Consider the following 25,852-nt stretch of genomic DNA (forward strand, 5'->3'; position numbering starts at 1 on the left):
ATTTAGGTTTAATTCTTAGTATATTTCATAATAAATTTAAAAACATGATTCTCTACATAATAAAAAAATATTACCCCAGCAACAATCAAATCTCACTTAAAAATTCAAAAAGTTCTGGCAGGGGTGGGGCACTTGGCTCACCTAGTTGGTAGAACATGCAACTCTTGATCTTGGGGTCATGAGTTCGAGCCCCATGTACCCATATTGGGTACAGATTACTTTAAAAAATGTCAGGGCCCATTGGTGATGGTTAAAAGGTGAATTAAGATTTTTTTTTAATTCAAAAAGCTTTGGGATTACATATCCACAGATAAATAGTACTTTCCTTATATCCAACTAACTTTCTCATTTTTCTCCATTGCCATATTTTGATGGCTGAATTTATAGTGAGGGACATTTGTGTCATTAGAGGGACTCAAGCAGACTCCCCACTGAGTGTAGAGCCTGAGAGGGGTCTAGTCCCATGACCCGGAGATCATGACCTGAACCAAAATCAAGAGTCAGACACTTAACCAAGGGAGCCACCCAGACACCCCTTAAAATTTTTTTTACATTTTATACATCAGGATTCTAGGTTTGTCTTCCCCTGACTATAGAATTGCATGGCAAAACAAAAGCAAAACCAATTTTTAAACCACCAGTAGAGGGGCACCTAGGTGGCTCAGTGAGTTAAAGCCTCTGCCTTCGGCTCAGGTCATGATGCCAGGGTCGTGGGATCGGGCTCTCTGCTCGGCAGGGAGCCTGCTTCCCCCTCTTTCTCTGCCTGTCTCTCTGCCTACTTGTGATCTTTGCCTGTCAAATAAATAAATTTTTAAAAATATTTTTAAAAATAAAATAAACCACTAGTAGAAGGTGTATTGTGGGCTATAGTGCATAATAGAAGAAAAAAATATGGTCTCACTTGAAATATTTAGATTGAGGACTGAGGCATTAAGTTGTTAGAGCAATGCCAACATTAAATTTCTTAGAAAACCCCGCAAAATATGCCATATGAAGAAAAAAATTTCATGAAATACATATTAGTGTAAAGAATGACTAATTTACATGTAAATGCATTTGTTCAGAAATTATTTCCTGAGTACTTACTACCTGCCTGTCTCTAGGCTAGGAAGCGCATATATGCCCTTTTTGATAATAAAAAAAGTCAATGAGTCATTCTGAAGGTTTGTAAAGGCAGGAGAGAGGATGAAAGGCAGGACTGTGCACAGACTCTGTGGGGTCACAGCTAGAAACTCTGGTTCTGTGGCAGTTTTCAGAGAGGGAGCCTCCAGCCGGAGACCTGAGCACCACCACCAAAGCACTGAGTTAAGGGCAAATTTTAACCGCTCTGTGCTCCAGGCTCCCGAACAATGCCTAATCATGACTTCGTTTTGGTATAAAGACAATAGAGCGATCAATCTGAAAAAGTCTTGGAATTTAAAGTCTTCTGATGATGAATCAAGACAAGGTGGTTTTAATTTTTTGTTGAAGAGTGACATATGTGCAGAAATGTGAAGAGGACACGATCAGTGTCCAGATCAGGACGTGGAGGATCACAAAGCCATCTCTGGCCCCCGGCGGTCCCTACCCACCCCAGGGATATTGGTATAACAGCACAGAGCTGGCTCCTAACAGTGCGGAGGACTTTGCATTCAAGGTGTGCTCCTTTGTGTCTGGCTTCTTTAGCTCAATGTGATATGGTGAGACCCAACCACACTGTTGGATGCTTAGTTATAGACCACACATGCTCAGTGCTAGGGAACACTCCACTGTGTAAAGATGTCCCAATGGCTGTCACATTCTGCTCCTCAGGTACTTGAGTTATTTTATATATAACCTTTAAGCCATAGAAAAGACCAGAGATTTTCTCTTACCCAGAAAGGATCCTCAGATGAATTCACCATCTCCTTTCTACTTGAAATAGGTCTGATCAAAAGAATTTTGGGAATGCCTGAGTAGCTCAGTGGGTTAAGCATCTGTCTTCAGCTCAGGTCATGATCTTCGTGTCCTGGGATCCACCCCTGCATCAGGATCCCTGCTCAGTGGGGAGTCGGTTTCTCCCTCTCCCTCTGTCTCTCAGCACCCCTCCCCCCGACTCACACTCTCTCTCACTCTCTCAAATAAATAAAATCTTTTTTTTAAAGAAAGGAATTTTTGGTTTCCCTTCCATGTCACGATTAGAGATGGTCTAACTACAAATTAAGTATTAACGATTTTAACTAGGCGTTAGGGAAAGGAGACGGGGAGTTCATATTTTGGCAGCTGGCTTTAGTGGACTCTTCCTAATTCCAAAGGAAACTGATGGTGATCGTTCCTCAGAGGAGGCAGAGGGTCCGGAGGATCCCGCCCCCACAGGATCGCTGGGCAACATATGGGGACTGATGAACGGAGCAGACGGTGGGTGGAAGGGACACAGCACCCAAACAGGATACAAAAGCAGGGTGCCCGAAATCACTGCATGAAATAAAATTATGTTTATTACAGAATAACACAATTTCTTATTCACACATCCCACCTGTGACATTAATCAGAGCCTTCACCTATGGGCCATATGTCATCTTTTCCACCCTTAGTAGTTTATAGATTTTTTTTTTTTTTTTTTTTTTTTTTACTTTTGAAGTTGTCAAAAGAAGAAAAAGAACAGAGCTGCCCTAAAAGGAATGAGGAAGTGAGAGCTCCCCAGTGTCTGGCTAGCGATGTCTGGGTGACAACCCATGATGTTCTTTCCGGTCTCAGTAATATTCTGAATTTCCACCTGCCCCCCCCTCTCGTTTATAAGGCAGAACACGTGAAGTTAGAGCAGTTCGGTTTTTCTCTGTCCGTGGATTAGTACGAGCAGAGTGTTATGCTGTTTCTCCCGTTTGGCACGGTTCCCCGGAGATAAGAGAACTCTGGCTGGAGGCCCTCTGAGGGTAAGTACCATAAATTAATATAACCGGCAAATTAGCTAGCTGGCAGGTCTTTGAGAGCACCTCCAACAGAAAACTGCCGTACCCCAAAACATGCCGCAAATCACGTTAAAGAAGCGGAGCACTAAAAGCTTATCTTCAGCGTGAAGCCTGCACTCTTCTGGTATAGGAATTCTATCAATGTTAACTTTGTTTCACGTTCACTGCAAGTAGCATCCTGGGAATAAGGGCTTTGCTCTGGGGGCTAGAGGAGCTAATCCGTGAAGAGCACTTTACACAGTACCTGACAACATGAGCTCCTCCTCCCCCCCAAAAAATGTTAGTTATCATATGATTGTTAGATTATCTGTTGATGGGAATGGAATAAATGAATAATAAAGTCTGGCATAGTAAAGATATTGGGTTTAAAAAATTTAGAAATAGGTGTGCTCAGGCGCTGTTCTTGATAGCTGAAGACAGCTGGTAACACATCACAGACTTTGAATGAAAACTTTTCTATCTAATAGTTTCAGAGTTTGTGTTTTGGCCCCAAAACTGGCCAACTTATCACGGGTCTCCCTCCTCATTCTCCCCCATGTGATTTCTCATAGACAGAGCCAAGGCCACACAGAAGCAAAATTCATCCCTGGACAGTCAGCCCCAAATCTAATGAAGTTGAGAAGCAGCTGCAATGCTGTGCGTACCCCTCTTATATTTCTTAATTCATATTTTCCAGAGGTCATAGTTAAATGAGCTTTACCTAACTTAATTTTTTTCTCTTTCAGTCAAAAACACTAAATGCCAATAACATGGAGACATTGATTGAATGTCAGTCAGAGGTAAGAGAGCAATTTTTAAAAATTTTTCATCTTCACTGTGAGAATATGGAAAACTTTCTGTTTCTTTGAGTATTGTTTGGATTGTATAATTCTTAGAGTAGAAAATTAACATTCTAAATGTAGTTAATTAAATATACTAATCAGGGGGCGCCTGGGTGGCTCAGTGGGTTAAGCCGCTGCCTTCGGCTCAGGTCATGATCTCAGAGTCCTGGGATCGAGTCCCGCATCGGGCTCTCTGCTCAGCAGAGAGCCTGCTTCTCTCTCTCTCTCTGCCTGCCTCTCCATCTACTTGTGATTTCTCTCTGTCAAATAAATAAATAAAATCTTAAAAAAAAATATATATATATATATATATACTAATCAGGGCCTATATGATGATAATCAAGACTGTATTACTGATTCTAGAAGTTAGAAAAAATTCATGGGACTTTGACTAATTTTTAATTTTTAAAATTTTTAATTTAAATTTAACATAATTTTGATATGAATAAGATGTTGTATATGTATTTTGTGGGGAAAGATTGGGTAGATCTCCTCAGTCATTTTTAACAAAAATAAATATATTTTTTAGAACAATATCAAGGAACATCCTCTGTTGGCATCGTGTGAGAGTGAAGATAATATTTGCCAGCTAATTGGTGAGTTTTGAAAACAAACCGTTCTTTTATGTAAGTGCTAACAACAAGTGTTCTTGGTTTGCAAAACCACAGTACTCTACCCTACTAGGAATTTCTTTTTTTAAGTGTTCTTTTAAAGACCGCAGAACATTAACCCTTCAATGGCTGGCAGACTCTGGCTCGCTAGAGCATCCCCCAGCTTTTAGTGGGGTCAGATCTCCTAGCCCCGTCTGTTTTGACAATTAAAGCAGACATCCATACGAAGAATAGACAGTTCCTTTTCCCTTTTCTTCCTTCTCTAATGAAGAATGAATGTAAGAATCCATGAAACAATTTGTGCTGAGCTCCAACTCCCAGAAACCCACCATTCACTGTTTTCACAGTTTTCATAATGTGTTTTGTATTACATAACCGCGACCCAGTTCTGCTGAGCTGTAAGGGACAAACCACTTCTCTGTCCATCCTCTTGCACCTGCCAGTGTGGAAACATACTGCAATGCATTCAGGAAACAGAGCTTCTATGTGAAGGGGAAAACAAGACAGGGGAAAAGAGGGAAAATAAAAAGAAGGAAACGTGTGAGATGCGATGCCCATTGCACACATGTCTTCAGGATTTTGCAAAGATAGAACATCCCACTAATGTTTTACTGATAATTCCCAGCCGCCGGGTCTAGGTTCAAGCCTTCCCGTGGCCATTTGTGCCCGCCTTGTCCTCAAGCAGCCCCAGGGGAAATCCTGAAGGGGACGGCAGACAGACGGATGGAGCTCCCTCTAGTGGCTGGTTGGTGCTAGTGTGGCTGCGAGGTGTACTGGCCTGCCCAGCTAAGGGCCTTCAAACCAATCTTGAGCAAAGAGCCCATTCCTTTTTATGGGTCAGTAATATTCTTCTGTATTTAAAGACCACATCTTCTTTATTCATTTATCCATCAATGGACACTTTGGTTGCTTCCATGTCTCGCCTATTGTAAAGAATGCTGCAATAAACATAGTGGTGCACATAAACTTTTTGAATTCATGTTTTCTTTTTATTTGGGTAAAACCTAGCAGTAAAATGCCTGGATGGTGTGGCATTTCTATTTTAATTTTTTGAGGAAATTCCATATTGTTTCCCATCGTGACTGAAACTAATGTAACATTCTATGTCAACCAATCTTCAGTTTAAAGAAAGAAGATCTTGAGCAAGTCACTTCCTCTCCTGTTAAGGCTAGTTTTCACTGCCAGTCAAAGGAGAAAATTAAAATAATCTATTTCGCATGAGAAAAACCACTATAGTTATTAAGGTCAATATATGAAGATGGTTGTTTGGGATCTCCTCGGCTAGTTTTGCTGCTTTTCTGCAGCAAACAGCCAGTGAAGACTAAAAACAGGAAAGGTGGAGGCTTTGAGGAACCTGGGTGTTGATATTTAAGGGCGGTTGCTCTGGTAACAATGTGGTTGCTTTTTGCGTTCATTTTGCTAGATTAAAATTCATGCCCTTTGCTTTCTCAGTTTTTCAAAGTCATTCCCCCCTTCCCCTGTGGCATACCACAGATGATATTATGTGGCTGACAATATCAATTGTCTTATATGGAGCTTTATTAATTATTTTAATAATTATTTAATAATTTAATAATTATGAATCTACTTTTTCTCTTTGCCTTTTCCTGGCTATAGAAATTAAGAAGAGAAAGAAGGTGCTGTCCTGGCCCTTTCTCATGAGAAGGCTTTCTGCTCTGTCAGATTTTTCTGGGGCTTCAGAACCTGAATTGAAAACATCACTGTTTGATCAGCCGTTGTCAGTCATCTGTGGGGAGGACGACACACTCCCCAGACCCATTCAGGTAGGTGCATGTACCCGCAAACCTACTTCAGGTTTTTGTCAGATGTGAAAAATCCTTGGGAGTTCTAAATGTCATTCTCATGCTAAACTTGCTGGGGCCAGTCTTTAGGTTTTTCCACTTTTAGAAATGGTGTTTCCAATATGAGTGCAGTCAGGAGACTACGGAACTACTTATATTCTAGACATCTATACTTCCATCTTCCTGATTTCGTGGAGTTAGGAATGCTAAAAGATGTGTAACTTCTGTGAAGTCAATGGATGGAGATATAGTATCAGGTATAAAGTATATGATCAGAAATCCAGTGTTTATACAGAATGACTTGAAAGTAGAGAGAATGGAAATAATTTTAGAATGCACAAATTAGAGCATTCTCTTCTTAGAAAAAGTAGCAGAGTGGAGGGAGAAAGTTGATAACAATGGGGCTGTGAAAACCTGGCATTCGTGGTCTCTTGTAAAGACTGTGTTGGTATCACAGAGAACTGCCTTTTAGGGAGAGGATTCTCTATGACAGGTGAAGTTTGCTACTGTTCACATGCACCGTTTCAATACCTACACGTAGATTTTGCATAGAGTAGTAGCAGCACATGGTTTTGTGTATTCAAAGTAAGAGTAACCCTTTCCCATTCCTACATCTCTTTCCTACAGGATATTCTCACTGTTCTGTGCCTTAAAGGACCTTTCACGGAAGGGATCTTCAGGAAAGCAGCCAATGAGAAAGCCCGAAAAGAGCTAAAGGAGGAGCTCAACTCGGGAGGCATGGTGGATCTGAAAAGTCTCCCTGTGCATCTTCTGGCGGTGGTCTTTAAGGTGAGGTCACAACATTGCTGCCAATAATATTCCAGTGGGCTCTGACACATTAAGTCTCTGAAAATAAGAAACGGGCCCTTCTCCCTACAAATCAAAGTAAGCTGATCTGGGAGTTTACGTTTTTTAGTTTTGGTTCTAGTTTTTTAAGAAGCCTTTTATTTTCTTATATGAACATCTCTGTGTCTACAGTCCCAGATTCCAACAGGGAATGATACAGTACATTCTCCCCAAATGCTGATGAGAAAAGGCCAAGTCCATGTCCCTGAAGCTGGGAGCCCCTCAAATGATGGCCTCACTCTGTCCATTGGCAGGAAGCTGCTGAGAGATTTCCCTAGAGTGAACAATGCAGAAGAAGGGGGGCACAGCCTGTGGTAGAATGATCAGAGGGTCCCTGAGCTGGACCAGGCAAGAGGAAGATGAAGGTGCCAGGCCATGTGTAGCCTAACCAGGCCCAACCATTCCCCTTTCATCCTCCAGGACTTCCTCAGAAGTATCCCCCAGAAGCTGCTTTCATGTGACTTGTTTGAAGAGTGGATGGATGCACTGGAGAGGCAGAATGAGGAGGACAAAATTGAGGCCCTCAAAGCGTAAGTGGCCAGAGTCTTTGCCAGAGGCCAGGCCCTCATGGTCTCCATCTTCCGATTCTTCACACAGTTCTCTGATTAGTTCAGGAATATTGACATGTTCAGGGAATCAGAGTGGAATTATTTATCTACACCCAGAATAAAAGTCATGAGGTACAATAGACATTCCTTTTAAAGTAGTTTTAGCCAAAGGAAAGGAAGCACTTTTTCAAAGAGGAGAAAGTGAACTTCAATATTCACAAATCCCAAGAGGTGGGGGAACCTAAAAACATTAGTAGTTCCAGAAGGTTTGAGACAAAATCATAGAGGGAAACCTCAAAACAGGCTAAGTAGCCAACTGTAGGAATGTGGGGTTACCCTTAGCCTAATAGATTTGTGTCAAGCAAGGCAACAATTCCCATCCATTAAAGCACAGGAGAACAATCTGGAAGGAATTGTTTTGATCATAAAATTCCACAGCATATTTCATAGTCTCCTCATTAACCAAAATGAAAACTATAAAAAAAAATTCCAAAGACAACAAAAACAATTACACTTGTAAATGCAATGGTAAGCTTTTAGCTACTAGGCAATCTCAAACACTAACTTCAAAATATCAGCACTTTGGCCGAATGCCGTGAAAGTCTCCTTGTTATGACTATTCTAAGTGGCTAAATATTTCCAGTGAAATAGTTATTGAATTGAAGGCATTAGAGTATCTGTCCCATATTGAAAATCCTAAGATTAATGCAAGTTTCTCCTAAAGACATTAAGCTCTTCCATAATAGTAACTTCTTAAGTGAAAACGGTCCCAATGTTAGAGTCACCATTGCGTATTTTGAAAAAGCGAGGCTTTACCTGTCTCATTTATTATCATTAGTACCAATGTTCCCATTTAAGTGGTGACTTGACCATATTTACAAACATGCCCTTAGAAACTGCTTTCTTTTCCATAAAGATTTCTTGGAATGGCATAAAAATGGGTAATCTTTGTGTGATGATCACAGATCAAGAAAGGCAAATGATCGTGCTCTCAAAATACCAGTCTTGCAGTGGTAGAAAGACATTCTGCAGGGCTGCAGGATTATTCTACAAAACAGTTTCCAAAATGGATTCAACTATGGAGTCTGTTGTAGAAGGATTCCCAATGTAAGATCTATACAAATAAAGGAATGTGTTATTGGTGTCCTAACTATAAAGACCAGTGTCTTAGGTCTTTAAGATCTCGTGGTTAAGGAGTTTCATTCCACATCACTTGCCACTGGAAGTGTCCGAATGAACATTTCACAGTCTTACTCATGACAACGCACCTTCCTCATTTTGAAGGAAGTCTGGGTTAAGCAGAAACTTTCAACTTGCTACACTAAAACTGAGACAGATCATTAGCCTTCTCTAAAACCAGCTTCCCTGAATTTCATTCCAGGGTTGCAGATAAGCTCCCCAGGCCCAACTTCCTGCTGCTCAAGCACCTGATCTCCGTGCTCTACCTGATCAGCAAGAACTCCGAGGTCAATAAGATGGACGCCAGCAATCTGGCCATCTGCGTCGGACCCAACATGCTGACCCGAGAGAACGACCAACACCTGTCTTTCGAAGCCCAGAAAGACTTGCACAATAAGGTTTGTTCAGGTCTCTGTCTGAGAAACTCCCAATGTATGATCTCACCATCTGTTTGAAAAAGGCAATGGATAAGATGCCTCCGAGTCTCTCCAGCTGACTCAAGCTCGCAGTGAAATATGAAATGCAAAATGCTTTTGTCACAGTTCTGCTCGCTTGGGTTTATGTGTTTAATGAAACGGAACAATCCTGTCTCGTAGGATGACAAAGGTGTCCTTTGTTAAAGTTAAGTCTCACTGTCTCCTAAGATAGAAAAGCCCTTCTGTTTGGTTGGGTTTTTTTCATTTGTGCATTGTACTCTGTCAGTCCAACTATCAGTTTGGTAAATTCCTTATTTAAATGAAAATTTTAGTTAGAGGGGTTTTTTTTATTCTCAAAAAATGTACATCTGAAAAATAGCTTTAATATATATGATTTTTACCAATTTCCTGTAGGTTCTTTTCAAACACATAAAGATCTCGTGTGCACATTTTGGCACCTCCCTGACAGTGAACCCTCATTCTATCCCCATTCCTTCCCCCTCTTCCTTTAAAAAAAATGGAAGATGTCCGGGACGCCTGGGTGGCTCAGTTAGTTAAGCAGCTGCCTTCAGCTCAGGTCATGATCCCAGCGTCCTGGGATCGAGTCCCACATCGGGCTCCTTGCTCCGCAGAGAGCCTGCTTCTCCCTCTGCCTCTGCCTGCCATTCTGTCTGCCTGTGCTTGCTCTCTCTCTCTCTCTCTGATAAATAAATAAAATCTTTAAAAAAAAAAAATGGAAGATGTCTTTAGGCTGAAAACTTGCTTCTTTTTCCTCACAGGTTAAGACATTGGTGGAATTCCTCATCGATAATTGCTTGGAAATATTTGGGGAGAACATTCCAGCACATTCCAGTACTGCTTCTGATGACTCCTTGGAACACACTGACAGTTCAGGTACCGTATGTGTTCTCGATTGCTTGTGGTTGTTAGGGGGGCGTCCATTCCAGTCTGCCAATCACGTAGAGTATCTCTGGTATAGGAAGCAGAAGTTACCCACCCAAGTCACCAAATCAAATTAATAGGATGCCATTAACATGGAAACCTGCTCTCCAGTTTGCTGCAGTCCCCTCACTCAGCTGACACGCCTTCAGCTTCTTTCTCAATCATAAAGAACTGCTGAGTTTACTAAGTTACCTTTCGCTAGAGGGTTGTTTCCACATAATGGGACATGGGTCCATTAAAATGGAATGGATCCAATCAAAGAGCTATCCAAAGGATTAATTTTTTTTAATTTAAGGTCAACAAATGTTCAATGAAAACATTGTTTTGTGCCTTTTCTCATGCTCATTCTCTCACTCATATTTCCTTTTCCTACTTCTCTTTGCATCCCAGAAGGAAAGAAACAAAATTTTAATGTGACAGATTTCTTTTGTATCAAGCCCCAGAGTAGCTTCACCAAATTACCTAGTGCCATCCTTGATACAAGTAGGGTGAATGGTGGTACTAAAGTTTATTTCTCAAAGAAACTGACCCAGAAACTCAACTGTCCCTTAACTTCCTCCAGACGCGTCAACGCTACAGAATGACTCAGCCTATGACAGCAATGATCCTGAGGCAGAATCCAGCGGTGCCATCAGCTCCCCAAACAGGCAGGTGCTCTTGGAGGCAGCTGCCGACTGGGAGCCCAGAAGCCCACAGCTCGCTTGGGAGTTGAGCCCGGAGCCCGTTGTCAGCACTGTAGCCAGGCTGAAAAACTCCCTCAGGGAACCAGACAGAAGCTACTCAGAGCCCAACATGTCATCCTCCCAGGAGAGCCTTGAGAGCCAGAAAACTCACCAAAAACTAACACAAAGTGAGGACGACTTCACCATGGCCCAGGCAGGGGCTTGTTTGGAAGGTGAGGAAACTGAAGACCCATTTCCAGAGGAGGTGTTTCCTGCCCCTGAAGGCAAAACCCAGAGGCCACAGGACCTGAAGGTGAAGAACTCGACTCAGGGTTTGGGGTTAATGTGGGGACTGGCACCCAAAGCTGCCTCCAGTGGCTCTCTGGATGCTTCCTCTGACAGCTCCCCCGTGGCTTCTCCTTCCGGTCCCAAAAGAAATTTCTTCACCAGACATCAGTCTTTCACAAAGACAGAGAAAATTAAGCCCAACAGAGAGATTAAAAAACATTCCATGTCATTCTCCTTTGCCTCTCACAAAAGAGTGCTGACCAAAACTTCCAGCTGTGTGTCTGTGAAATCCAAAGGCTTTACAAGAGACCAAGTAAAGAAAGGCTTTAAAAAAGAAAGCCAGCTTGCTGGGCGAATCATCCAGGAGAACTTTTCTGAAATTCAGGGCCAAACAGCTCTAGACTTTAGCTCCAGATCCTATGCCCTCTCAGTAGAGGATGTGTTCCAGCAAGTGGACCAGAGAAGCCCTGGGAGTCCGCCATCTTATGAAGAGGCCATTCGGTGCCAGGCATTGGACCTCTTGGACTACAGGGGCCAAACAGTTGGCAGCATGAGGGCCAGAATGCTCAGCCAGGACACTCAACTACCACCTCTCCTACCTTTGTATCACAAAGGGAACTCAAGAGATATATGCAGTCAAGAGCCACTTGACAGGCACAGACTATCTCCCAGGACTGAGAGTTGGAAGCACAGCAGGACTATCCACGCTTCTATTGAAACGATAGGACAAGTGACTGTCACAGGGAGACCGGAGCCGCACCATCTGAGACCTATGTCTGAGTCAAAACAGAAGACTGAGCTGGACCACCTAGTATGGCGATGTAACCAGCCGGCCTTTGAAGCTGACCAGCTCCAGTATGCAAAAGAATCCTACATTTAGGAAGACCAAGCAGACACCATGGCTTGTGGTATCTTTGTAAATGCATGACTGTATGAAGAACTGCTTTAGACTCTGTGTCCAAGAAAGTCAATAATAAGCTCCTTTAGAGAAGTAGTGTAAGCCCTCCTCAGTGGGGCTAGCTATGTAGTGTCTGTGTGTGCCTGAATTTGTGCAAAATGTAGCAAGTGTATAAAATGTGTATAAAAGTGTATAGAAAGTATATAAAATTCTTCAGTGAAGACAAGGTGTTAGGTGCAAAGATGTCTACATGAGTGTGTGTATATTTGTTTGTGAACTTGTAGTCAATGGCACTGCTGTTCCCTGCCTCCTGGGGCACTTTTCTATTAGTGTTCAAAAATAATTTTTCTTCTATTTTCATGTTGCCTTAAATGTCATGCCATTTTTCGTATTTTCCACAAACCCCATTTAGGGGAAAATGTTTAAATCTCTCTTAGAAGTTTACTCCTGTAAGCAGCTTTGGGATATTACTCACATGGTAAGAAAAAGGAGCAGACTGCAAGGAATAGACTTCGGTGTTTGGAGTTATCAAAGGCACTACAAACTCCAGTAAATGAAAAATATATTTGTTAAAATTTATGAAAAATACTTAAATTGTCCTTTCAACCATCTTTTTCAATTTGGATAGATGAGTAAAAATGCAATACCTCAATATTAACTGATTTATAGCACTTTGAGTTTCTTGGTGGCTTAGTAATGTCTTCTCCAACAGTGTGCAGGAAATTACTTTATTTGATTGGGGACCATATATAGAATTTCAGTGTAATCTCACTACAATAAATTGTCTTCCTTGTTTCAAAGTAAAAATGTTCATTCTTGACTGATATACTGCCTTCGCTCCCTTGATTCCATAGAAACCCAAGAAAAGCATTCACACATTGGTTCATTCAACATTTATTGAATATATATTCATTACTCTAGGGTAATAGGTTGTCTGGGACCTTGTCTTTAGAAAGAAAAGATGAATCCAGTTCTCCGATGGTTTGCAAATCCATAAAAATGTACCTACTTGAAGCCTTTTTTTTTCAACAGTAACTCAGAGGCTAGAAAATTTAGAATGCAGGGGGTGCTTGGGCAGCTCATTCAGTGAAGTGTGCCTTCAGCTCAGGTCATGATCCCAGGGTCCTGAGACTGAGTCCCGAATCAGGCTCCCTGCACAGCAGGGAGTCTGCTCCTCCCTTCCCTCTGTCCCTCCCCCCACATTTCATGTTCTATTTCCCCCCTTCTTTCAAATAAATAAATGAAATCTTTGTTTAAAAAAAGATGGTAAAAATAATTTAGTATGCAAATACAGGGTAATATAGTGAATATAATATTTCCTGTTGAGTGGAATAAACTCTTCAGTACCTTTACAAACCTTATTTTTACTATACTCAGGTTGTTTATTCACAAACATAATGGTAAAACATTTGTCATATATTAGAACTTTAATGCTCAACAGTTAGGATATTTACCTAGTACCTTGGAGATATTAGACTTCTATTTTCCTTATTTTATCAACCTCTTTCATAAAACACTGTGTGTTTTTTATTTGTTCAAGAAATATTTTTGCATTGGTCAACCACCCGATGGTGAAGACCTATTACTCTTTTCAAAGGAGATTTACTGATAATGTGGTAAAAAGTTAAAAATGTAACCCAGATTGCTCAAGGCAATATGCTCAGACCTCAAAATGTCATTAGAAATACTTTATTAAAGGGCTCCTGGGTGGCTCAGTTGTTAAGCGTGTGCCTTCGGCTCAGGTCATGATCCCGGGGTCCTGGGATCAAGCCCACATCGGGCTCCCTGCTCCGCGAGAGGCCTGCTTCTGCCTCTCCCACTCCCCCTGTTTGTGTTCCCTCTCTGGCTATCTCTCTCTCTGTCAAGTAAATAAATAAAATCTTTTTTAAAAAATACTTTATTAAGTACAGCAAAAGTGTACAAACTTCAAGGAGCAGACACTCCCCTCTGCTAACTTCACAAAAATAATCCTCTTCCAGGGTCGGACACGAATAGTAATGGTTATAATTTTTAGCACCTACTGTGTGCCAAGCACTCTTTAAGTATTTCAGGACTAAAACAAGCCTAGCAACTTCCTACTGAGAATCAGAATTCTCATCAATAAACAACTAAGACTTGGAAGTCTCCAATCTATTCCACTTTACCACTGACCTGACCTCTGTATAACCTAACTCAGATCACAAAAAACCTGTCCTGAGTTTCCTTATTTTAAAACAACTCGTGTGAGACCAAGGTCTTCTACCTATCACATGTAAGTAGTGCAGTTGCTGGCAAACACTGAAGAACTTCTTGCAGTCAAGCAGTCAAGCGGATGTCATTAATGTCGCTGTCTTTGTGGTGTGGTGACCACTTCAAATATCGCAGAGTGGCCTTCCCACATCTATCCATGGAGTCCACTGGTTTTAGGATTGCCCAGTCTGCTGGCCAAGCCCATTAGTTGGCTGCGGCTACCATAACAAAATATCACAAACAAGTAACTTAAACTATAGAAATGTATTGTCTCACAGTGCTGGAGGCTAGAGCGGAGATCAAGGTATCAGCAGGTCGGTTCCTTATGACGCTTCAAGGGAAGGATTTGTTCCAGGCTTCTCTCCTTGCTCAAACACAGCCATCACTCTGGGTCTCTACATTGTCTTCTCTCTGTGTGTAATCATCCCCAAACTTCCCTTTCTGGAGGGACACCCCCAGTTAGTCATTGGATTAGGGTTCTAGTGATCTCTTTTACCTCTTTATAGTCACATTCTGAGATACTATGAGTTAGGACTGAAACAAATGAATGCAGAGTGGGGAAGGACACAATTGAACCCTTACACTAAGTTTCACCAAGTAGTACTTCATGAGGCCTTCCTTATGCCAACAGTTTTTAATGCTTCACCATAACCAGAGGGCCCAAGCTTATGGCATGATTTAGATATTAAAATGATACTCTAAGTAGGGCACATGGTGTGATGAGCACTGGGTGTTACACACAACTGATAAATCATTGAACACTACATCTAAAACTAATTATGTACTATATGTTGGTTAATTGAATTTTAATTTAAAAAATATATATGTTCTTATGAAGGGCCCAGAAACACCAAAGTCCTATCCTCCATGGATCTTCTAGGCGCCACAAAGTCACAAATGGGACAATCACAAGTGTGCCTGACACCCCAACGCAAGGCATATGGTAACATCAGTTTGGAAGTCAAGGGCTAGGTAGGGGTTGAGATTAAATCCAGGTCTGATTTCTAGCTTCTGAGCCGCTGGGCCTCCCCAACATCCATGCATTACTTCCTGGGCCTAGTTTAAGGACTCTGGCCCTCTTACCAAGTGAAAGATGAGGGAGCATGTACAGTTACTGTGCCCGCTGGGAAATACGCAGCATTCACTGCCCTAGAATCTGACTAAAAAGACTAGAATTTCTTCCTCTTAGGGAAGATAAGGAATTTCCTCTCCTCCTATAAAGAGGGAGAGAAGTAGGTTGCCACATGCCATTGCCAGCCTCCCACATGATGCTGTGTGATTACCTGTGAAGACATGCTATGTCCCCCTGACCCCAAAACCACCCACGACGTGGTCCAGAATTTTGACTTGTTCATGTTAACCAAGGCTGGGTGCTTATGCTGGAGTTCAGCCAAACTGAAATCATCTCAGAGTCTAGAAAATATGACACCTGTGTCACATGGGATCCCCAAGCAGGTGAAGTGACAGCCACGACTTATGTGCTAATCAAAGAGATAGCACATAAGAGATAGCACATAATAATGGCCACAGTGCTTCCCATGATCACAGATGCGAATATCCAAGGGCAATAAACATGATTTACCCTGATGCACTATTACAGGAATAAATTCTAGCTGCATTTTCCTGATTGGGATCTCACTAGAATGACTGCCAGTACATGCCTTCCTCTTGAAGGGTCAAGTAGACAGAAACCCTCATCAGATGGGATCTCACATATTTTGAGTTTCTTTTTTAATTGAATTATATAAGATCTTAACTCTTTATCTGCAAAGGGAGAGAAATAAACTATACACATTTTGCTAGGGATGGAAGTGAATCACTTTTGGGGGGCCATATTTTAAATCTGGACTGAGATGCTGCATCTTTTCTACTCCAGAGTACAAATTAAATGTGAAGGAGGAAAAATCAGTGGGATGAAGTGCTGCCTTCTCCTATTAATAGACTACAAAGAGGGCCCCCTGGGAGATAAGCAAGGCTGCAGAGTGTTAAGTCTTGCCGGAAAAAGGAAATGCAGAATGATACCATCTCTGTAGGAATGGAAAGACATTGTGTTAGCAAAAGAGTACATGACCCAATTCACAGGGCCTGAGTCCACACCCCAGATAGCCTAAAGTACTAAACTTGTCTGAGCCTCAGTTTCCTCATCTGTACAACGTGGGTAACTGCAACACATCAGTTGTGGGAGCCACATAATAGAAAATTGAAATAACAGAGGCTTAAACAAGAAATGGGTTGTGCTCCCCATTAAAAGAAGAGCAGACAGGCAGTCCAGGGCTGACATGGCAGCTCCAGGAGATCCCAGGGCCCCGGGCTCCTTCACACCAAGGCCAGCTTCACGGGTATGGAACTTATGCTGTCTCACGGAGCCCCATGCCAAGAAGGGCTTGGCACTGGGGTTAATGCTCGGCTGCAGGCATTTTTTCATTATTAGTAACTATTGAACAAGGGCCCCTCACTTTCCCTTTGTATTGCTCCCTGCAAACGAGGTAGGTAGCCCGTCTTATTCACGCTTTGTGGCCTTCCATCATTTCCGTATGCAAGAGCATCCTCCTCCAGCTTTAACCTCCAAATTCCAGGCAGGAATGTAACTGCTACCCACATCCCAGCAGCCAGAAATTATTCCCACAGCTACTCTTACCCACAGAGGGAGTCTAGGAAATAGCTTCTCCTAGGCATGTTGCCTTCCCCAACAAAAACCAGTAGGAACATAAACTATTAGCCCTTGACACAAAAATCAAATAAAATAGATCATGGATATGATACAACACATGCTAATTTAGTTGCTCAAATAACAGAAAGCAGGATAAAGCACAGATTATTTAGTATAACTATACAACTGAAAATGTTGACTATGATTAGGGATAATATAAAGACAAGGCAGACAATAATTTTGAAGTATTTCAATCATTCATATGCACATTGTGAGAATTCTATAATTATATGAGTTTTAAGTAAAAATAAATTACTAACAAATATGAATTGACCTCAAGCTTAAAACATACTGTACTTCCGTAAAGAATTCACAATCTAGTAGAGAAATAAGATGCCACTGAAGGCAAAGCTACATTCCAAATGAGAAATCACACCAAGTGCTGTAGTAGAAATGAATAACTGCTTCATGGTCCAATTTATTTTAGGAAAGGTGATTCCTATGTGAAACTCCAGAATCAGTAACAGAAGATTTCTGGCCAAGTGCAGGACACTTAAAATTATCATGAGGGGCCCCTGGGTGGCTCAGTCAGTTAAGCATCTGACTTGGGCTTGGGGTCCTAGAATCGAGCCCCCAAATTGGGCTCTTTGCTCAGCAGGGAGTCTGCTTCTCCCTCTGCCCCTGCCTCCCACTCATGCTCTCTCTTTTTGTCTGAAGTAAATAAAATATTTTTTAAGTGAATAAATAAGTAATCACAAGAGATTCCAGGAAGGCATTCATTTATGTGATCTGAGCACATCACTATTTAGAAGGAAGTAGGTGACTTATTTTTTCCATTCCTGTCGAAAAGGCTTTTCCTGTCCAAAATGGTTTTGGAAAAGATGAAGTGCTATATAAGATAACTGCTAATGTGTGGATGTCCATCTTTTCAAACAACACTTACATCTTGTTACTTTCCAAACCAGAAATCTCCAATGGCTTTTTTTTTTTTTTTAAGATTTATTTGTTTACTTATTTTAGAGACAGAGAGAGAGCATGTGAGTGGGGGGAGGGGCAGAGGGAGAGATTCTCAAGCAGACTCACTGCTGATAGCAGAGCTTGACTTAGGGCTCAATCCCACAACCCATGAGATCATGACCTGAGCCAAAACCAAGAGTCAGATGCCTAACAAACTGAGCCACTGAGGTGTCTTCTTAATATCATTTTCATCAAGTCTAAAACCCATCACCTACCTCCTACCACTCAAGGCCTGTCTTACCAAGCCCCATCCTGGGAACCCCAACTTACTTCTTTCCTTAATCCTCCAGGGACTTTCCACAATAAGTAATAACAATAGCTAATGTGAAAGATGCATGTGAATACCACCTTTCAGAACTGGAGATGCAACCAAAGCTGCGTTTAGATGAAAATTCATGTCCTTATACAATTGTATTAAACAAAAATAAAAGTGAATGCATTCAACGTACTGTTCATGAAGGTAGAAAGAGAATAATAAAAATAAAGTTGAAATTGGTAATTTCAGAAACAAAAAAAAAGAGTAGGACTAATAAATAAAATGAAAGCTGGCTCTCTGAAAACATACTTCTGCCTAAAGGCAAGAGAAAGAAACGTCAAAAGCACACAACAGGAGGAATGATGATGGGAAATATCAACAGAGACTGGAAATTAAAAGAATCAAAGGGTTCCTTTGCTGAAATCCATGCCGATGCATTTGAAAATGTGAATGAGATAATCCAAGTCTAGAAAAACACGATTTACCGGGGTGTCTGGGTAGGACATTCTGTTAAGGGCTGACTCTTGATTTCAGCTCAGGTCATGATCAGGGTTGAGAGATCCAGCTCTGCATGAGGCTCCATGTTCAGTACAGAATCTGCATGAGATTCTCTCTCCCTCTCCCTCTGCCCCTCCCACTCATGTTCTCTCTCTAAAATAAATAAATCTATAAAAAAAAGATAATTTACTAATCTAATTCTAGAAGAGAAAGAAAATCTTAAAAGAGGAATTTATATAAGAGACAGAGAAAATTACAGATCTTATGAATATTGATGCAAAAATCCTAAATAAAATATAGTAGATGGAATGTATGAAGACCAACTGGAGTTAGTACGGGAGTGAAAGTTTGATTCAATGTGAAATTTATTAACATGATTCATGATTTTGGTAAGCTATAGGGAAAATATAACCAGCTCCATAGATACTGAAAAATCAGCTACCATTATTTAACCTGCAGTATTGAATTTTTAAAATAAGTCTTAATGGAACAGAAACTGATGAACATGATTTTTTTTTTTTTAAAGATGTCAGTCTTAGACCAAAAAGCTGCATGGGCTTAATAAGGAAACCCTAGAAACTCTGACTGAAGCCAGAAAAAAACTCAGGCTGGTACTATTTCCATTAACTATCACTGCTCTGGAGGAACGATCTAAAGCAACCAGACATGGCGCACCTGGGTGGCATAGCTGGTGGGGCACCGGACTCTTGGTTTCAGCTTAGGACATGATCTCAGGTTATTGAGTTTGAGCTCCATGTCAAGCCCTGGGCTCAGCACAGAGTCAAAGTAAAGATTCTCTCTCCTTCTCCCTCTGCCCCTTACCCATGTGCTTGCTCGCTCTCTCTCAAAAATAAATAAATCTTTAAAAATAAAATAAACAGGGGAGACTGGGTGGCTCAGTGAATTAAGCCTCTGCCTTTAGCTCAGGTCATGATCTCAGGGTCCTGGGATCGAGCCCCATGTCAGGCTCTCTGTTCAGTAGAGAGCCTGCTTCCCCATCTCTCTCTGCCTGCCTCTCTACCTACCTGCGATCTCTCTTTCTCTGTCAAATAAATAAATAAAATCTTTAAAAATAAATAAACAACCAGACGAAAAAGAAACCAGAGGAATAAATATTGTAAATGAGGAGGCAAGGCTTTCCTACGTGTAGATTATATGATAGAGTATTTGGAAAATCAAGACAATCGATTAAAAACAAAACCACTAGAAATAAGAAAACACATTAAGCTAGCAAGCTGTGAGATTAATATACAGAAACCAAAAGTCTCCATACAAACTAATGGAAAATATAATGAAAGAAAAGGCTTCATGTATATTGGCAACAAATGGATAAAAATATCTAGGAAGAAATGTAACAAAACCAATTTGACAACAATCTTTAAATGTTCTTGCAGGACAAAGATGTAGAACAGAACAAAAATAGAAGAACTGACTATATTCTTAGAGAGTAAGATTCAAAATCATCTTTTCCTAAGTTAACTTATAAACTTAACATGAGCATGAAATAATATCCAACAGGAAGGATTTTTGTTGTTTGCCATTTATTATTGCTGTTGTTACTTACTGAAAACCACATTTAAAGAATCAGTAAATGCTGATAGGAAAGAGATCTCTGGAAAGAAGGATCTGCGAGGGAAAAACAGTCCTGCTTGATTCTCAGCTATGCTCAGAATGTGAACAGATGGTTCCTGGCATAAACAGTCAACAAACCAGCCAGACGGAAGAGTAAGCCCAAGGATAGAGGCAGGTGCGTGCAAGACGTTAGCACGTAAAGGTGGTATTTCAAAGCAGTGGGGAATATAAGGATAATTTAATAAATGGTGTCAGTATAAATCAGCAGCCATCTGGGAAAAAGGGAGAACATTTTCTCATAATATGTGCCAGGATAAATTCTACACGGCTCTAAGATTTAAATGTGGGAAGTGAAAGAACCAAACTTCTAGGAGAAATAAGGGAAAATTCATAGCATCTCAGAGTGGGAAAGGTATTTATAACATGACTTGAAAGTCCTGATGGCATGAAAGAAAATGACAAGTTAACAATGTCAAAATAAAAATATCTGCATGAATAAAACACCATAAATGAGAAAAATGGCAAACATGGGGAAATGTCTGTATCCCATATAACAGAAAAAGGGCTAATTTCCATAAAATATACACTATCTGTAAATTGAAAATGGAAAGTGCAGAAAAATTTTAAAATGTGCAAAGGGTATGAAGAGCCAAAACAGAAAAACAAATGGCCTTTACACATGTGAAAAATGCTCACACTCACTCATTTTTTTTTTTTAAAGACAAACTAAAACTGCACTAAAACACCATTTCTCCCATCTATAGGCAAAAATGAAAAGTTTAATACCAGAGTGTGTTGGCAAGGCTGTGGGGAAACTGTTGATTCATTTGTTTCTGTTGGAAGTAGAAATCGATATGTTGCCTATGTAGGACAGTTTGGCAGTATCTATTAAAATTACAAATGCATGAATCATTTTTCTAGGAATGTACTTTACAAGTAAGTTTTCATGCATGCGGCATGAATGAGGATTTTGCTTTGTTTGTAACAGTAAAACACTGGATATGACATATATGTGTATCATTGGAGAATAATTAAATTATAACTAATTAAATTATGACCCATTCATGCAGCTATAAAAATTTCTATGCAGCTGCGAAAAAGAAATGAGCAAGCTCTTCAGCTATTGATACAAAATATGTCTAAGATATGTTAAGTAGAAAAAGGCAACATGTAGGTCAAGGTATATTGTATGCTATCATTTATCTTTAAAAAAAAAGAAATTAATTATAATAGTTTAATGTGTGGGGATGGGGAATGGGAAGTGGAATCATGTGGCCAAGAATACATAGAAGACATTTCAACAATCCATTTCTATATTTTTAGTGTTTGAACTACGTAACTATGTGTATTATCTTCAAACATTAAATACAAAACAATAACTAACATTAAGTGTTTATTATATGCCAAGCACATTGAAATGACCTGAGAAATACCTGTCTGGGGTTGGAGTTTCCACCTGTGAATAGAACTGAAAAGCAGATCAAAGATTCTAGGAGTCCTTGAGTGTTCTCCAAACTAGGATTCAAAGCAGAACAGTGGGAGCCACCCAAGGCTTTTAAGAGTATGTATTTAAGGGGATTACATAGGATGGTTTGGAGTAAGAACAATGTGAGACAGGTCAGCTGGTTCTGAAGTTATTACCCAAACATTAGGGAGCAATTATGTTTGGGCTCTAGGCAATAGGCAGGGTAGCTACTGTGGGAATGCAGAAGGTCTAAGTGCCCAGACAGTGAAGGGTGGACAGGACATGACCAGCAGAGGGGGCAGGCTGGGCTCTCCAGGAGGACAAATAAGATGAATGTGGGTGGAAAGGAACAGGGAAGGTTCAGGGATGATGGAAGACCTGGTCCTGCAAGTTTGCCCGGGGGGAAGGGTGCAGGCTCCACAGAAAGGAGGCCAGAGCTAAAATCTCAAAACTACATCATCTGTTTGTGCCTGCATTTTCCCATCTGCAAATTGGGGATAAGAGTACTACCTACCCCATACGGCCGACAGGACTAAATAAGATCATATGCATAAAGTACTTTATACAGTAGCCAAGGCACAGCTGGTGTTCAATAAATGCTAGTTTTCTCTGGAACATCAAATTCAGATTATTTCCCATGAATTCATTTGTTACATTATTTGTTTCCCATAAATTCACGTTAAGTATGCTAAAAAAATTCGGGAGCGCCTGGGTGGCTCATGGGTTAAAGCCTCTGCCTTTGGCTCAGGACATGATCTCAGGGCCCTGGGATCGAGCCCCGAATCAGGCTCTCTGCTTCCTCCTCTCTCTCTCTTTGCCTGCCTCTCTGCCTACTTGTGATCTCTGTCTATCAAATAAATAAAATCTTTAAAAAAAAAAAAAAGTTGAAAAATTCAGACTCACAGAGGACATTTTCCAATTTCTCAAAGTAATTTTTTACTATTTGAACAAAGGAGCTTTTCAGAAATGTAACCTATGCAGCTCAAGCCCTTCATGGACGCAGTTCCATATTGCAAATCCTATAAGATGACCTGATTTCACTTCCGTTAGGCAACAAAGGCCAGTGACCGCATATTTAAGTAAGTGCTCCTCCCCTGAATTATCTTTCATGTTTTTTCTTACAGTGAAACCTGCACACTAACATCAGATATAATGTGACAGCAGTTTAGCACCTCAGTAATTTCAAGATGATGTCTTCTTAGAGAAAAAAATATCGTATTTCAATGAACCTATTTTTTTAAGCCCAAGAAAAGCACAGAGAAAAAAAAATGTAAAATATATAGGACATTAAAATGTTATAAATAATAAGCTGGGAAGAAGTTGACAAATTTACATGTGAATTCTAAAAAGCATTAACTCAACATATTCTCTGCATTTTATGATTCTCCCTAAATTCTTCACATACTTTTAATCCATTTACATAATTGAAATAGGTTGCAAGGAGCACTCACTCATAAAACTGGCAGGAGAGGTGTCCAAAGTTCTTTATTCACGTCCCTTAACAGTACATACTCTAAATCACTTGGACTTTGTTTCCATATATGGCCATATAATTCAAGTTGACTGTGTTATGACTAGGGAAGAGAAAGAAAAATGAGGAAGCTATTTTAAGAGATGAAAAACTTTCAATTTGCTTTAAAATCAAGGCGTGTCTCCAGTCCTGTGGGGAAGTGTTTTGACATCACTGGTTGGGACAAGACCAAGGGTCTGGATTACAGCAAATCCATCCTTAGGACACTTGTTTCCCTTCTTGCTTCTTCCTTCCTACAATCCTGCATTCTGTGCTCAGATCTAATGGGAAGGGAAAATATTCTGGGTTGAGAACTAAAGTCTGATCCCAGCTACACATACTGCTTTAGCGGGTACCAAGCATCTTTATATCTTGGTCCACTGGGATAAAAATTGTTTTTCTTCCATAGGTACAATTTACATACAATAAGCAATATCCAATAAAATTTACACTGTAATTAATTTTGCCTTATATATAAATTCATGAAAACATCACCACTGTCAAAATATGGAACACATTTTGGTCTAATTCGTCCCGGTGGGTATGTAGTGATACCTCACTGTGCTTCTAATTTGCACCCTCCCTTCGCTGGTGACGTTGAGCATCTTTTCACGCGTCTACTGGTCATTTGTGAAATAGCCAATCCTGTGCCCATTTTTTTTAATGGGTTGTCTTTATTTTAAGAATTGAGTGCTAAGAGTACTTTACATATTCTAGGTATGAACCCTTTGACGGACACGTTTTACAAATATTTTCTCCCACATAAATCTTTTGACAGATACATGTTTTGCAAATATTTTCTTCCAATTGACAGGCTGTCTTTTGGTTTTGTTTCCTACCTATGTCTTCGGGGGACTAAATGCTTTTCATTTTAATGAGGTCCATTCTAATATGTCTCTCCTTTGTGCTTTTCATCTTCTGCTTAACAAATATTTTCCTTAATAGTGTCACAAAATTCTTTTCCTGTTTTCTGCTAGAAGTTTTATAGTTTGAGATTTCATATTTTAGTTTATGACCCATTACAAGTTAATTACTGTGTGTGATATGAGATAAGAGCCAACTCCTTTTTTTTTTCCATATGGAAAGACTGCTTTTTTATTGGCACATAACATTATATTAGTTTATTATTTAATAGATACATAACAAAATGATTCATTATCTCTATATATTATGAAATGATCTCCACAATTCTACTAACATCCATCACCACACATAGTCACAAAAATTTTTGTTATGAGAACTTTTAAGATCTACACTCTAATGCACTTTCTTTTTTTTTTTTAAGATTTTATTTATTTATTTGACAGAGAGAGGTCACAAGTAGACAGAGAGGCAGGCAGAGAGAGAGAGAGGGAAGCAGGCTCCCTGCTGAGCAGAGAGCCCGATGCGGGACTCGATCCCAGGACCCCGGGATCATGACCTGAGCTGAAGACAGAGGCTCAGCCCACTGAGCCACCCAGGCGCCCCTCTAATGCACTTTCAAATAAAGACTTCCTTTCCCCCATTGAATTGCTGTGTGTCTTTATTAAAGAACCAATTGACTGAACATGTGTAAAGATACTTTTGGACTCTGGTTTATCAATATACCTGTCCTTTTATTTTATAGTACAGTCTTAATTATTGGAACTTTATAGGAAGTCCTGCAACTTTATTCTGCTTCTAAAAAATTATTTGGGCCAGTCACCTAGGTGGCTCAGTCCTTAAGCATCTGTCTTCCGCTCAGGTCATGATCCCGGATTCCTGGGATAGAGCCCCCACATTGGGCTCTTTGCTGGGCAGGAAGCCTGTTTCTCCCTCTCCCACTCCACCTGCTTGTGTTCCCTCTCTCACTGCATCTCTTCCTCTGTCAAATAAATAAAATCTTTAAAAAAAAATAATTTGGGTAATTCAAAGCCCTTTGCATCCATAGAAATTTTAAAATCATTTTGTAAACTTCTAGAGATTTTTATCAGGATTGAATTAAATGTATAGATCGATTTAGGAAGAATGGACATCTTAAAATTGAGTCTTCCAATCCATGAAGATAATATATCCTTCTACTCACTTAAGTCTTTTAAAATTTCTCCTGGTCATGTCTTGTGGTTTTCAATATGTTATCTGTTTACATTTCTTTCTAAATAGTCTGATTTGGGGACCTGTTATCAACAAAATTCCTTTTTCATTTCATTTCACAATTACTTCCTTTTAGAAAATAATAATAGAATTGATCTTATAAATTTTAGCTTTATACACTATGACTTTGCATATTCACATATTACTTCTAGTTGTTTTGCAGATCTCCAGGGTTTTCTATGCAAACAATCATGTTAGCTGCTAGTTAAGAAAAAAGCCAGTCCTCTTGTGTGTCTCCTTTACTCTTACACCTCTACCGACCTCACATTTTCAATACCGCGTGAGGGTTTTCGCCACAACAAGCAATTCTCTGTGAGGGCAGCAGAATTTCCAACATTTTAACTCAATTCTGACACTAGAGACAGCATCAGATCCTGCAGGGTAAGGGCTCAGTCCCACAAAACTGCTCCCCACTTCAAGATGTCAACTGCAAGTAGTAGTAGGTCCCCAGGTTGACCACAATTCTGCCTGACTTAGCTACAAATCATGGTGTCCATGGCCTCTTCTCCTTTGGATTCTACTGACTGGCTGGAGTGGCTCATAGAATGCAGGGAAACAGTAACTTTTATGTGAACCGGTTTACTGAAGGATAAGATGAGGGAC

The 25,852-nt window shown here is 40.3% G+C and overlaps 1 protein-coding gene across 3 annotated transcripts; it reads left to right on the forward strand.

Annotated features, from left to right (window-relative positions):
• Window positions 1–2,737: 2,737 nt before the first annotated feature.
• Window positions 2,738–12,747, forward strand: LOC101679335 (T cell activation RhoGTPase activating protein). 3 transcript variants are annotated; one of them, XM_004770861.3, is made up of 10 exons: window positions 2,738–2,891; window positions 3,479–3,563; window positions 3,653–3,706; window positions 4,278–4,344; window positions 5,977–6,143; window positions 6,789–6,950; window positions 7,428–7,537; window positions 8,937–9,132; window positions 9,930–10,044; window positions 10,655–12,747. In XM_004770861.3, the coding sequence occupies exons 2-10, from the start codon at window positions 3,537–3,539 to the stop codon at window positions 11,920–11,922; spliced, it is 2,166 nt and encodes a 721-aa protein (XP_004770918.1). In that variant the 5' UTR covers window positions 2,738–2,891; window positions 3,479–3,536; the 3' UTR covers window positions 11,923–12,747. The 3 variants fall into 3 exon arrangements, with proteins under 3 accessions (XP_004770918.1, XP_044936026.1, XP_044936027.1); XM_045080091.1 differs by lacking the exon at window positions 3,479–3,563 and having other exon boundaries at window positions 2,747–2,891; XM_045080092.1 differs by lacking the exons at window positions 2,738–2,891; window positions 3,479–3,563 and adding an exon at window positions 4,985–5,195 and having other exon boundaries at window positions 3,647–3,706.
• Window positions 12,748–25,852: the final 13,105 nt, after the last annotated feature.

This window comes from Mustela putorius, unplaced genomic scaffold (genome assembly GCF_011764305.1).
Source record: "Mustela putorius furo isolate JIRA1106 unplaced genomic scaffold, ASM1176430v1.1 tig00000450_pilon_pilon_pilon, whole genome shotgun sequence".
Taxonomy (NCBI): domain Eukaryota; kingdom Metazoa; phylum Chordata; class Mammalia; order Carnivora; family Mustelidae; genus Mustela; species Mustela putorius.

What these genes read in the sequence shown, in the direction of transcription:
- LOC101679335 (XM_004770861.3), top strand. Translation starts at nt 3,537, where the DNA reads ATGAAGTTGAGAAGCAGCTGCAATGCT. An exon ending in TGAGAAGCAGCTGCAATGCT is followed by an intron (nt 3,564 to 3,652) that starts GTGCGTACCCCT and finishes TTTCTCTTTCAG; the next exon opens with TCAAAAACACTAAATGCCAA. An exon ending in TGATTGAATGTCAGTCAGAG is followed by an intron (nt 3,707 to 4,277) that starts GTAAGAGAGCAA and finishes TATATTTTTTAG; the next exon opens with AACAATATCAAGGAACATCC.